Here is a 15,220-nt window from a genome sequence, read left to right as displayed (position 1 = left end):
ATAAATTTGTTAGTTGCTAACATGCCACAAGTACTTCTTTTCTTTTTTACTTGTGATATACCAATTTATGGTTACAATGCTGACTGCTGAGAAACAACTGGTCTTTGCAGGACTAAAGAGAAAATCTGCAAGATTCTATTTAATGAGCTTGTGATTATTTCTGTGGTGCTTCTAGCAAAGCATGTGCAGAGGCTTGTTTATGATTAAGGCTATGTTTTAGTCATAGGTATTTTTGGTAAAAGTCATAGCCAGATCACGGGCCATAAACAAAAATTCACAGGCCAGTGACCTGTCCATGACTTTTACTAAAAATACCCGCTGTGACTAAAACTTGGGCAGGGGGCCATGGGTGCTCTGGGGAGGGAGATCCCCCCCGTGTGGGGCCATAGTGTGGCACACAGCTAGGGACCCCCATTGGTGCTGGTGGTGGTGGGGAGCTGGGCCGTGACACAGCATGCGACCCGGAGTCTGGCAGTGGCTTCTGACCTGGTTCTGTGTCCCTGCAACACCTAGGTGGCGGAGGCAGGGGCCAGGGCAGGGGCACTGCAGCTCCTACCACAAGCACCTGCTGCTGCAGCTCACGTTGGTCGGGAGCTACAACCAGTGGGAGCTGCGGAGGCAGGGCTTGTGGGCACGGAGCCCCTCCCATTGGCCCCTCCTCCACCTAGGAGTTTCAGGGGAGGCATGCCAGTGGGAGCCGGGGAGCCTCCCACCCCAGGTAAGTGCCCCTCCCCCCACACCACCCAACCCCCTGCCACTAGCCCCCTCCCACACACTCAAACTGCCCAGGCCCAGGGGCTGAGCCAGCACCAGTGGATACAGAAGTCATGGAGGTCACAGATTCCATGACTTCCGTGACAGACTCGCAGCCTTATTTATGATATATCAGCCAAACATTTTATACCAACGTGCTGCATTGATGGAAACCAGTTGCATGCTCTCAGCACTGGAGAAGTTACAAAGATATCCTGGTGAGTATGCTGCAAAATCTGCCAATGCTCAAGGTAAGTAACAGAGAGACCCAACACAACTTAGATGTTGTGAACACATACTAAATGGTAGATATACTAGAGAATGCATTCAGCCAAATAGATCTCTGCTTGGAATGATTGACCTTTACAATAAGCCTGAAGATAGTCTTCCACTGAATGTTATTTCCATCAACAATGGTTGATGCTGGACTGTTGTTTTTATGAGTATTACTGTGTCATCCACTGTTTCTTTGTTTCCTTCTGCATTTTGAAATACTTTTCAAAATACCTGTATCAACACCTATCTATGAGATTCCTCTGCCTCTATACAGATTCAAGAAAGAAATCAGAACTAGAGAAGAAAAATGAAGATGGAGGAGGTAACTTGGTCATGGACATTTATTTTATGAGATCAAAGTCCAGTTACGGTTTTGCTCTTGACATATGGATGAAACAATGATTCCACCAAATATTTATGACAGGAAGACTCAGACTCCTAGACTTTAAGGTCAGAGGGGACCATCGTGATCATCTAGTCTGACCTCCTGCAAATTGTAGGCTATAGAACCTCACCCACCCACTTCTGTAATGGACCCCTAACCTGTGGCTGAGTTACTGAAGTCCTCAGATCATGGTTTAGAGATGCAAGTTACAGAGAATTCACCATTTACACTGGTTTAAACCTGCAAGTGACCCATGCCCCATGCTGCAGAGGAAGGTGAAGAAACCCCAGAGTCTCTGCCAATCTGACCCAGGGAAAAATTCCTTCCCAACCTCAAATATGGCAATCAGTTAGATCCTGAGCAGGTAGGCAAGACCCACCAAGCAGATACTTGGGAAAGAATTATCTGTAGTAACTCAGAGCCCTTCCTATCTAGTGTCCCATCTCTAGCCATTGGGATTTTTGCTACTGGCAGTAGCTGATGGGCCACATGCTATTGTAGGCAGTCCAATTATACAATCCTCTCCATAAACATATCAAGCTCAGTCTTGGAGCCAGTTAGGTTTTACGTCCCCACTGCTCCCCTTGGAAGGCTGTTCCAGAAGTTCACTCCTCTGATGGTTAGAAACCTTCACCTAATTTAAGCCTAAACTTATTGATGGCCAGTTTATATCCATTTGTTCTTGTGTCCACATTGGAGCTTAACTTAAATAACTCCTCCTCCTTTATCCCTCTGATGTATTGATAGAGAGCACTTATATCTCCCCTCAGTTTTCTTTTGTTTAGACCAGCGGTTCTCAAACGGTGGGTTGGGACCCCAATGTGGGTTGTGACCCCATTTAAATGGGGTCACCAGGGCCAGCATTAGACTTGCTGGGACCCAGGCTGAAGCTGAAGCCTGAGCTCCACCTCCACCTGGGGCAGTGGGCCTAGGGCTGTGGCCCCCTCTCTTCCCACCCAAGGCAGTGGGGCCTGGTCTCTGCTCCCCTTCTGGGGTCATGTAGTAACTCTGTTGTCAGAAGGGGGTTGCGGTATGATGAGAACCCCTGGTTTAGATTAAACAAGCCAGCTTCTTTGAGTTTCCTCTCAAAAGGTAGGTTTTCCATTCCTTGGATCATCCTAGTAGCCATTCTCTGCACCAGTGCCGTGTGAAATGGTACTAACACTTCCTATCTCTACTGGAAATACCTTGCCTGATGCATCATAGGATTGCATTTGCTTTTTTTATGGCCACATTACATCGATGTTTCATAGTCATCCTGTGATCAACCAGTACACCCAGGTCTTTGTCCTCTTCTGTTGCTTCCAACTGACAAGTCCCCAGTTTATAGCAAAAATTCTTGTTATCAGTCTGATGTGACAACCTTCAAAATTTGAAATCTTTGTAATAGTCTCTCATCACCTGCCTCTACAGGACAAATCAAAGCCCCAGCACACAATCAGAACAACAGGTGCTGGTCAGAGGTTTAGGAGATGAGGAAGGAATCCTCATTACTAAGATCACGAGCTAGCTGAGGAACCTGTCTGATGAGCTGAAGTAGCTTGATACATTGGCAGCACTCCATGTGGGGAGAGGAAGAGAATCCATGCAGCAGTGAATCCACCAAACAAAACTGGGTGAAATTTTTTGCCTGAAAGTTTTTCCAGCAAACAAACAAAACTAAAAAGCAGATATGGGAACATTGAAACATTTCACAAATTCGGGTTGATTTCGCTGAATTGTTTCAGTAAAAGAAAATCCAAAAAATTGAAGCATTTTGACATTTTCAAAATTAAATGTTTCAATTTTTCTATTCAAAATGACTTTTCATTTCAAAATTTCCCTTCATTTTATTTTTAAAAATTTAAACAAAGAGGAAATTAATTGACATTTTCTTACCTTTGCATTGTACGGAATATAATGCTTGGATAAAGCCTCAGGAGTGTGCATCCATGTTTTGTCTGCAAAAAAAGCAAAACAAAAAAAATTGCACTAGATTAAATGCCTTATTGATTCTTATTGTAACTTTAAATGCCCCAGTCATCCTAATTTTATTCAGATAAGTATATTTCTATTGCAGGTAATAATAAAGGGCCACATTACCACAGTATCTCAGCGCTAATTTACTTTAGTAAATTTATCCCTGTGAGGTAAAGCAGTACTATTTTCCCAATTTTACAGATGGAGAAATGAGGCACAGAGAGGCTAATGGCCAGATTTGTAAAGGTACTTAGTGTCTAAAGATGCAGATAGGCACCTACTTGGATTTTCAAAAGTGCCAAGGTGCCTGACTCTCTGATGCCAAAAGATACCTATTTGCATCATTAGGTACCTAAATACCTTTAAAACTCTGGCCCTAACAAACTTGTCCATAATCGCACAGAAAGTCTGTGGCAGATCAGGCACTTGAATCCAGGTTTCTCCAGACCCAGGCTAGTACTCTACACTGGAGCATCCTTCCTCTCCAAAGTACTACCACTTTGTAGAATTGCTGTACCTTATCTCTAACCAAACAGAAAATAATCAGCAGAGTTGTTTGGTATTGGAGGTACAGCAGATACAGTCATGTGAAAGAGCTTCCTTTTACAAGCATGAATGCAGATCCCCGCATGCCACTTTAAAATCACATACCTTGGCTGTATAAGGCTTCAGCTGCTTCTAACTAATTATAATATGTCAAAATATTATGGGAATAGTATTAGAATAGTGATGACAAACTATGCTTAAACACTGACCGCTAGGTAAAATTCTTGCTGGAAAATGAATGTCAAATTCATCCAGTAACTCCATTATTTCAGGAGACAAGATAAGACTAGATAAGCGATGTCAATCTAGATAAGAAACAAATGTGACTATCCAGAAAGGCTTTGTGACTTTTAATGATATATAATAACTTAACTTTCATCCTGGGCATTTATGAGATTTTCCATTTTAATTACCTTTCACTGAATTTAAAATCAGATCTGGAGCCCTGATCTCTGGATTTCCTCCTCCTCCCTATACAAGTGGTATTTCAATCCAAGGTGGTTTGTCCTTGTCTTTCTGATATTTTCTTCACCATGCAGATGTTCCAAACATTGACTGCATATTACCTTTATTCTGATGTATTATGTTGTATATCTAGAAGACTGTTTTTCTTAGATTTCTCATTTATTCAAAAATGAATAAAAACAATAAATCAAACGCAAAACTGTTATCTCCAATATTTCTATGGGGAAGGTTCCTGTAAAAAAATGATGTCTTAAACCATGTTAACAATTAGGTACAGAGTTTTAAAACTTTAATCTTTCACTGGATGGCCTAAATAAAATTGCATATTTTCCTTTAATGATCCATCTAAGAAATGTAAACTATTGTCTTACTTTTCCTGCTGTGAATTTTATTATGCTTTGACAGCATGTGTTAACTGCTCAGTGAAATACATTTGCCTTTCCTTTTCTTTGTAATGACTATTTTAAAATGCCTATTTTATGTAAAACTAATCTGCTAAAGTTTCAGAAGAATAATTCTTAACACCAGAATTTTAGAAATCCGCATAAAACATGATGTAGAGGAGAAATTAAATATTTGGCTTGGGGCCATTTTTTTCAAATAACTACATGGCATTCCTGATTTTTAAAAATTTGTGATGAATTACTTTACTCTCAGTGAGTAGCGCTTACTTATACATATGACTTATCATTTCAGTCAGCATGAGTTATGGTTGCAGAATCTGGAACCTCATTGAATGAATCACCACAAGAGTAGCATAAGGCAAAATTCTGCTCTTGGATAAGGACATGCAATTCCCTTTTCCTTCAGTGAGTTTTCACAGATATAACTAAATAATTAACTTTTTCTGTTGATAACACACAAGGATGAATAAAATCCAACTCATTCTCTCTGAGTTGTGCTTGGCTCTTGCAGTCTTAACAGGAGTAAAAGCAGTAAACCTTATTTTTTAAACTAAACAAAGATCTACATCTCTGAATGTGCATAAGGAGCAGATCTGATTTGTAAGATATATGTCTTTACAATCACTTTCATAACAAAATCACAACTCAATGGAAGGTGTGTGTATAAAAAAAACTGAATCTGTTCTGTAGCATACAAAGCAGTATTCTTTGAAAGTGAAGCTCTTGCATGAAAGAACAAGATTTAGCTACTTGTTCCTTAAAGTGGTATAATTTAATATTTGATATTGTACAGTAGCTATAAATGTGCTTTTGGCTATGGTTGAGGGGCACACAGCATATCGGGGGGTAAGGTGGGGAGAGAGGAAATGTATGCAACAGTGACCTTTCTGCTCCCCTGATCCTGGGTTTGCTGTGTGCTAGGCTAATCTCTCAGCATAATTTCTGAGCTGAAGACTGCTCTACATTAAATCAGCTGTCAATGGCCTTGATGTGATGTGTTGTTCTGGGATCACCGGGATGTAATGAATTTTTTTTTAATTAATAATCAATACAGTTGGAAAACAAAAAATAAAGGATAAAGCATCATAACCAAGATTAATTTGGATTTATATATTATATTATTATTTTAAAGAATCATACTTTTAAAAATCAGTACACTATTTAGAGGGAGATGAGGGAAAAGTGGGTTTGCCAGGTAGCAGGAAGGTCCAGATTAAGAGAGAGAGGTCAGATGAGTGTGTCTATATTGTAATCACTTGGTGTAATTACAGCTCAGTCTGATATAGCTTTAATCTAGCTAGCTCAGGTACCGGAGCAGTGAAGCTGTGGCAGTTCATGCTCCAGCACAGGCTAGACAAACCCACCAGGAACCCTGAGTAATTACTCATGGAGCTAGCCCACACCAAAGCTCACAATGCCAGAGCTTCACTGTTCTGGACTTGTAGCTAAATAGATTAAAACTAGCTCAGATATGTCATAATGAGCTGTAATCACACTCCACGATTACAGTACAGACAAGACATACTGAAAACTGGACTTCTCCCTGTTCTTTAAATGAGTGCAGTTCCAAAGCAGTGCAAAATTACACAGGACAACCTACCTTGAAATGTGAATTTAAAATATTAATGAAAATGTTTTAATGGTTCTGCATTTCTTGACTGTAAAATTTCCAGTGACTTCAGTGGGATACCATCAGATGTCTATGTACATAAGAAGAACAGGAGTACTTGTGGCACCTTAAAGACTAACAAATTTATTTGAGCATAAGCTTTGATGCATCCGATCAAGTGGGCTGTAGCTCACGAAAGCTTATACACAAATAAATTTGTTAGTCTCTAAGGTGTCACAAGTACTCCTGTTCTTTTTGCAAATACAGACTAACACAGCTGCTACTCTGAATACATACATAAGGTAAGTCTTTGTTGGTAAAAATACCTCACATGAAATGTCAGTAAGGCACCTGCAGATCCCCACAAATTTGTTTGGCAATGCCAGAAGAAATAATAATTGCAGCCTAATTTTACATCCAAATAGCTTCATCATGCTTGGGTTATTCATTTAGCTTCACTTTGAAAAATCAACTTTTTCCCCCAACAGGACCAGTTCTATTCTGGTCCCCATAAAATCAATGGCAAACTCCCATTGGCTTCAATGGGCAAGGATATCATTACAGATTTCAGTGTGAGGTCATCTCCCTATCCAACAGCTCCAGAATGTGATGCCAAGAGACTTACAGGGGTTGTTATAAGGAAGGAATACTATGGGTAATGTGTCCATCAAGATCTGTGTGTTTGTGCAGGGAAGATAAGGGGATGGAGCTTTGCTGTTAAAAAGAAGGAAGGGGGAAAACTGATGTACCTGGCCAGGGTCTTGTTAAAGTGGGAGATATCTTGATTCTTTGAAGGACTCATACTATTCACTATAGAACTCTAAGGTCACTTCTGCATTACCCCTCAGTTTGGACTATCAGTATGACAATAGCAGTGAGCACCAAAGAGCTGTGCTTTAATCCATGTGGACACTGCAGGAGCAAACTAAAAGGTTCCTAGTTCGCATTACTATAGTTCTCTTCAAATAGGACTATATTTACATGAGGTAGGAACCTTTTAGTTTATGCTCGCAGTGTCCACACGGGAGTGACAGCGTAGCTCTTTGGTGTAATACTCCTATTCACACCCCCATAGTCCAAACTGGGAGGCAGTGTAGACCCCATGCCCTTAATTAGCAAGTAGCAGCTCATGAACACACAAGAGGGACACTGGAGCACTAGCTTAAACTTTACACTAGCACTGGAATCCCATTAGCATGGGACTGCTTGTGGCTGCAGGTTGGCAGCACTGTTTGCATCATTAAGCAAGGCCATGCTTAGGCAAAATTCACATAAATGGTGAAGCTATCCTGAAAAGTCACAAGAAATATCTCCTAACCCAGGGGTGGGCAAACTTTTTGGCCCGAGGGCCACATCTGGGTATGGAAATTGTATGGAGAGCATGAATGCTCATGAAATTGGGGGTTGGGGTGCAGGAAGGGGTGAGGGCTCCAGCTGGGGGGGCAGGATCTGGGGTGGGGCTGAGGGGTTGGGGGCGCCCTGTCCGCAGGTGTTGCCCCTGCAGCTCCCATTGGCCATAGTTCCCAATGTGCCTTCCCCTATGTGTAGGAGCCCAAGGGGGGACATGCTACTGCTTCTGGGAGCTGCGCGGAATGGGGCAAGCCCTGGACCCCACTCCCCAGCGGGAGCTCAAGGCCAATGTCAAGACACTGAAGTCTTATCTTCCTAGAACAGAACGAGGTTTGCAGAATGTAGAGCCTTTTAGTATCCTTCCATCATGAGCTTCAGGACCTTATGAATGGCTTTCAATGGCTGCTTATTAAAATAACAAAATGCTATTAAGACAATGTTGAGTTTGCATAGTTACAAAATTACGAAAAGTCAGGAAATGTAAATGCTAGATTCAACCAGTGACATTATCTCAACCTTATCTCATATACTGTGTGTTTTATGCCATACATTTTAGGACACAGATAATAATAAAGTGATCTACATATTTAAGCAGAAAAAAAAGAACAGCAATAATACATATGTAACACTGATCATCCTCAGCTTTTGCATTTCTTCACTTTTTGTGACACTAACTACGCAGGTTTAATGATGTATTAACTTTTTTTTAACAAAAGGATTAGAATTGTTAAGCTAGTACGTTTGTGCATCTTACTAGTTCTGCTGCTCCATAATGACTATGTTGTGGCTTAGCCAGAAGCCCTGAAAGGGGCAGTGTGCAGCTGTATTGCTCCAGGAGCAAGCTGGAGATGGTAGTGCGACTCTGAGAGTGGTCCCTGGTTCCTCCCAGGCTCCAGAGGGGGAAGTAATTTTTGCCAGCCCAACGCATGGTGCAAACTACTACTGTTTCTATTACAATTTAACTACGCTGGTCGCTGGTTGGCACATTAGGTGAACAGAGTCAGAGAGGAAGCAGATGGAATCCAGGCTCTATCCATTCTTCATCTTTGACTACCCACTTCCCACTAACCTTTGCAAGAGGGGGAGTTAGAGGTCCTGTAGTGGCTGCTCTCACCACAGGACTGCAACTTGTGATATAGTTAGCCTGCAAAGAGAAGTAAGAGAGTGTTTTACACCCCCTTGCTCCCGAGTAGGTGTGGAACACAGACCAACAATCCATTTTATGAAAAATTTTGAAATTCAATGTTTAATTCCGATTTGCGATACATCTCCCCCCCAAAAAAAATCAAAAAGTTTTGACCAGCTCTAAGTATATTTTACCACCCTTTCCTAAATCACAAATTATTAGAGGGAATTTGTGAGTGTTCCAAGGGGGAAAAAATCATGTCTGGAGAGAGATCAAACATGGAACATATCAGCCTTCTACAGGGTCACTAGCCCATTTAAAAGGGAAATGGGGCCAGCCTGAGCTATCCCATAATTAATTAGCCTGAGGCATAATACCACAGATAGGCTGCAGAGACGCTCAGGAAGAGTGGAAGAAGCTTTTTCTTTGTTGGGACTTTTGGTTGGACTCTTGTTACTCCCAGAAGGTGTCATATTTTTTTTTGTGACTTGGCTGGAGGGTCAAGCCATATCTTCAGCAGTCTCCCACTACGGAGCCCTGAAGAAGAGAGAAACTGAGGCAGAGGGCTCCAGAGCCAGCCAGGCCACAATGGAGCCATTGAGATGCTGCTGCTCTGTTACAAAGCCAGAAGTTCACATAGGACAAAAAGGGGTTAAGTATTAGAACATTTGTAACCTTAACTAAAGTGGTGGCTCCATTCAGTTGACTATTGTGACCTCCACAATGTATGACAGGAATCTTGCTGCCTGCAATATGTACAGGATATTCAGGCTGGGAAAGGTACAGACTTTTGTCAGTGTAAAAATTACAATCACAACTGCATACCTACATTCTTATGCTTAAACTGACCCTGAAGTTTCAAAAGAGAAATCTTTAGGTAAAAAGTTGACCTCAGTTAATTTTTCTCCCTTTTGGTACTCTAGCATGTTGCTACATTTTTCTGAATTGCTGGATATTACTACAACGAAGTGACATATTTTCACTAGTGAAATTTGAAGGGAAAGTATCCACCAAACTTTATTCTGGTATAAAGAATAACAACATTTATCTGATGTTATTAAATCACCTTTAATCTTATAGAACTGTTGGAAATATTCCAAAGTTAATGAACTCAAATTCATCTCCACAATGATACAAAATTTGAGGATGGAGGATCCAAAAGAGGGGGAAATGGTCAAGATGATTATTAAAAAAGACCTAAATAAAAAACAAGACTATATGTCTGAGACAGTGTATGTATTTACAGATAGACATATAACATTTTCCTGGCAGAGCATTTGTATTTGACAGAAATATGGTGTAAGTTTAATCATCGTTTGGATATTCTTGCTAATTTTCCAACAGTTTCATAAGAGAATGAGCAAAATATGAAATAATCCTTATCATTCTTATCAGGGTATGACATTGTGAATACATCTCCAAAATTTAATTCAGCAGACAAGAAATGATTTTTCATGATAGCCAGCAATTCAGAAGATTAAGAAATATGCGTTAGTATGAAAGTTAACCAACAATTGTCAAAATTTGTCATTCCACAAAAAGTCACTGTAGACTTTTAACTGCCTGATATTCAAGTATATAACTGCCTATATGAAAGTTTTACACACATACAAAATCTCTATCTGCTAACACAATTGTTTAAGTGCCTATATACATACATGAAGAATTACCCATTTTGTCCATATAACTGCAGGATTTGGGCACATGTGCAACTGTTGAAGCCACTTTTCTGTGGCCAGTTTTGAAAATTTGGCCCACAACGTCCAACTTACTATACAAATGGGTAATAACAAACCCCAATTCTAAATGGATAATGTATTGGTTATAGAGCTCAAATTCTTCAGCTTGAAAGCCTTTATGTAAAATATCTGACCTTATGTACATTAAGCTGTTTAAATTGTCCTAAGGCCCTGAATCTCACAATGGAAACAGACAAAGAGGCTCAATATTCTTCAAAAAAACTATTATGTTCTAGAAAGCTACAGCTTCAGTGCCTGGAGAGCAAATAATGAACCTATGTCTTGAAGGAGCTTCCTAAGCTTAGCAGAGGGGAAAATTGGTTATTTTATTCAAGTTAAAATCAGAGCTCTTTTTTTTGAGCTGCCTAAAATACTTTGATAAGTAGGAACCTATAATATGATTATAATAAGAATGCTCTATGGATATTTTGGACAAATTAGGAAACAGGAAAATACCAAATTCAAAATACTAAAGGGCCACACTACCCTCTCACACACAGAAAGGAGAGGAGAATATATTGCAAAATACTGTATGAGTTAGAACTTTCCCAGGTGCTGCCTAATGCTTCCTGCATGGTAAAAAATATGGGACCAAAGAGGAGCAGTACAACTGCATGAAGTTCAGAAATAAAATCAGACCAGAACCCCACAAACCCAAGAACATCTCTACAGAGAAACTTTCTCTTTGAATTTCTCGCTCATGGTTACTCTCAGAAACCATATTGATATACTGGCTCTCCCCTATATAGAAAGATAGGGTTGGAAGACACCTCAGGAAGTCATCTAGTCCAATCCCCTGCTGTAAGCAGGACAAATGAAATCATCCCAGTCAGGGCTTTGTCAAGGGCCTTAAAAACCTCCAAGGATGGAGATTCCACCACCTTCCTAAGTAACACATTCCAGTGCTCACCACCTTCCTAGTAAAATAGTGTTTCCTAATATCTATCCTAGACCTCTCCCGCTGCAACTTGAGACCATTGCTCCTTGTTCTGTCATCTGCCATCACTGAGAACAGCCTAGCTCCATCCTCTTTGGAACCCCCCTTCAGGTAGTTGAAGGCTGTTATCAAATCCTCCCTCGCTCTCCTCTTCTGCAGACTAAATAACCCCAGTTCCCTCAGCCTCTCCCCAAAAGTCATGAGCTCCAGCCCCATAATCATTTTCGTTGCCCTCTGTTGGACTCTCTCCAATTTGTCCACATCTCTTCTGTAGTGAGGGGACCAAAACTGGATGCAATACTCCAGGTGTGGCCTCACTAGTGCCGAATAGAGGGGAATAATCACTTCCCTTGATCTGCTGGCAATGCTACTACTAATACAGCCTAATATACCGTTGGCCTTCTTGGCAACAAGGACACACTACTGACTCATATCCAGCTTCTTGTCCACTGTAATTCCCAGGTCCTTTTCTGCAGAACTGCTACTTAGCCAGTCAGTCCCCAGCCTGTAGCGGTGCATGGAATTTTTCCTTCCTAAGTGCAGGACTCTCACTTGTCCTTGTTGAACTGCATCAGATTTCTTTTGGCCCAATCCTCCAATTTGTCTAGGTCTCTCTAGACCCTATCCCTACCCTCCATCATATCTACGTCTCCCCCCATCTTAGTGTAATCTGCAAACTTTCTGAATTCTCTCTCATATTTTACAGATTGGAAAGGAAACCAAGCAGCCAACTGAGAACAATATAATGGTTACAAAAGGCCCTTAGAAAATAAAATGTGTTAGGTTACTGACCTAAAAGGGCCTCTGTCCTTGAAATTCTAGTTTCACCTGTCACTATATTTCAAACACTAGAAGGGCTATGACTGAAACCATCTGATAATCTTTCATGCAAAAATTTTAATATTGGAAGCAAGTTAAAGTATTAGAAGAAGAAGAAGAAGAAGTAAATGACAAATTTCTATATCAAAAGGCCAACAAAACTGTAGTAGCAAAGGGCTATTTGTCATGCAGTTATGTACCTTTCACATGCTCCCAATTTCTCACTTGTAAGCATGGTTGACTAGTGAAAAAAAAAGCCAGGCATTTACATTATGTGTTAGCTTTTTACTTTATTTTTTATTTAGGCCTGGTTTTCTAATGAAATAAAATTTTTAGGCAGGTGATCATTATTTTTTATGAAAAAAACAAATCTTACTGAGTGACTATCTAAGAAAAAAATACCACAGCAACAAGAACACAATAAGAACAAAGATAACAACTTTTAAAGTTTTGGAAAAACTCTAATGCATTCCACAAGAGAGTTTTAAAGTTCACTGGCAGCTATATTGTCTCTGTTTTTTGTTTGTTTGTTTATTTGTTTGTTTAATTTTCTTCAACTTTTCACAGGTTAGAATACAATAGAAAATACCCTTCTTTCTTTTTTATTGCTTATTTAAAAATTTGTGATAAATGAATTACATACATCTAAATAAGCAATATGAAACCAAAGGAAAATAGCAGTAGAAGAAATTGATTTTTACCATTATTTATTTATGTGCCATAGTTATTTCCTCCACTTTTATGGCTTCATTTGTTTCCTTCATGTCCAAAGGAAGAATAGGAAACACTAAACTTATGTTGTCTGTGAAATGTAGCCTGAGATTATAATAATTCTGAAGATCATTTTATAGACAGTCCATTCAAGTGAAATTGTATTCTGTAACTTTTCCTTGAGGCATTCTTGTGATATTTCAAACTTTGTCCATTACATTTTGTCTGTCTATTTCCATAAATGACTGTCATAAAGAACCATGATGATTTGGCTTAGCTGTCAGTACAGATACAATTTCTCATACTTTGCCATTTGTAATTACTGCAATGTAATTTAGTGTTGTGGGGGTCTTCCATGTTTCATGAATCAATCACTGGGCAGCAATCATAGCTGTTAAAAATGATGTTTTTCCACATGACGTTAGAGAATTCAGATTTTCCCACAGAACAGTAGTCTGGACATAGACCTGTGTACCCATATCTAAACTAAGGCTGACACCTGTGCATTTATTTTTGGATGAAATCTGTGCATTAGAGTATAACAAATGATGGGCCAAATTCAGTGCAGATCCACACCCTGAACAAGTCAGTGAGATTTCACAGCTTGTAATTCAATGCTGAATTTGGCCCAGAGAGAAAAAATGTGGCCTTAAATAGCCTACATTTCCAGCACGATTACCCTGTGCTTAAAAATGTCTCTTTCCATCTGACAAAAATAATACATTTTTCCTGTGCTTCTAATACAGCATAAATCAACAAACAGTGGCTCCATTCTGTTAACTTTCCTATTTGTGCATCAATATGATCACTCTCTACAATAATATCTATAAATCTCAGGCTACAGAGCCAGCAAAAAAAGCATACACCCTTTAAGATATGGCCCCGAATACTGATAATTGTTCATTTAAAAGTTAATAATCTAATGCTTTCTGTTTGTTTATATATGTTACATAGACACACACACAGTGTGTGTATGTGTGTATATATGTTTAGACCCTGATCATCCCTTCAGTTATATACACGTGACTTGGATACCAATATTAATAATAAGGATCACTGATACATAGTCACAACATTTATGATTTCCCTTACAATACGAAATCTCTTTCTTTACTATAAAACATATTAAATTCCTAGAAGAGCTTACAACTAAGACTGAAGACAATAAAGACAAGACATACGGAAACTGAGATTAGGGAGAGTGTGATCTCTGCACATTTCTACTAATATAACTATTTACTGCTGCACTTGAGGAGATGAAGTTTTTCAATATAGTCACCTTGCTTGGTTGGGTATCACTATACAAAGCTAAACTAAAGGTGGTACACTGTAAGGATGGGACCAGGCACAGAAAAATGGGTCAGAGGAATACATAGAGAAACATATATGTGTTATGTGCTTGACCTAAAGAAAACGTTCATATCTTTTGACAGTGAAGAAGCAGGAATTTTCACAGTGCTGTTTTTGAAAACATGTTTCAGAAAAAACAACTTTCCAACATCATTGACAATGACATCTCAGTTTTCCCCTTTAGTTGTCTTACTTAGTTTTGAATAAGATCCATGAAAACTCTATTAATATAAATTGGTATATAATTTGCATCTGTTGATTTTAAAAGTAGATAGTTTTCATTCTAATATTAATTTCTTTTTCATGGTTCTAAATTATTTAATGTTTCTGAAACTCAAACACAAAGAACATTGCCTCCATGAAATATAAAAATTGATAGGTAATCCAACTCTTGTTAAAGTCAGTGGAAAAGTTCCCACTGAGATCTATGCTACTTTGTTCACTATTATCAAAAGCATAAGTATCAAAATTTAATAATCATGATACTTGAGATCTTATATTTATCTTGCACTTTAACATAACAAATGAGGAAAAGTATTCTTCCATGAAGCCTGTGTTCCTATAATCTGGTCTCACCTGATACCCATATTATTTTCAATTACAACTTTTGTCTGCAGAGATTCTAATTCTTTATGATTGCCTGTGTGAATAAGTGCTTCCTGACTCAACCTGTTTGTTTTGTTAAATATTTACTTATGAACACTTTCAGTTGTCATTGTTAGGCTGAAAGATGGGTGGGTTGATATTACCTATTCAAATTGAGATTTCAATTAATCAATTAAACCCTCACC

General features: G+C 39.3%; 1 protein-coding gene across 8 annotated transcripts in view; it reads right to left on the bottom strand.

Moving 5' to 3' along the window:
* GULP1 (GULP PTB domain containing engulfment adaptor 1) overlaps positions 1–15,220 on the bottom strand; it is a 289,955-nt gene that overhangs the window by 115,753 nt on the left and 158,982 nt on the right. For all 8 annotated transcript variants that reach the window (XM_043505462.1, XM_043505461.1, XM_043505459.1 and 5 more), the window contains one exon: positions 3,293–3,354. In XM_043505462.1, coding sequence (XP_043361397.1) covers positions 3,293–3,354 — 62 coding nt within the window. The remainder of the gene's footprint in view (positions 1–3,292; positions 3,355–15,220) is intronic.

The sequence above is a fragment of the Dermochelys coriacea genome, chromosome 11, assembly GCF_009764565.3.
Source record: "Dermochelys coriacea isolate rDerCor1 chromosome 11, rDerCor1.pri.v4, whole genome shotgun sequence".
NCBI lineage: Eukaryota > Metazoa > Chordata > Testudines > Dermochelyidae > Dermochelys > Dermochelys coriacea.
Note: the sequence above shows the minus strand (reverse complement) of the source record. Positions and strands in the feature narration are given on the sequence as shown.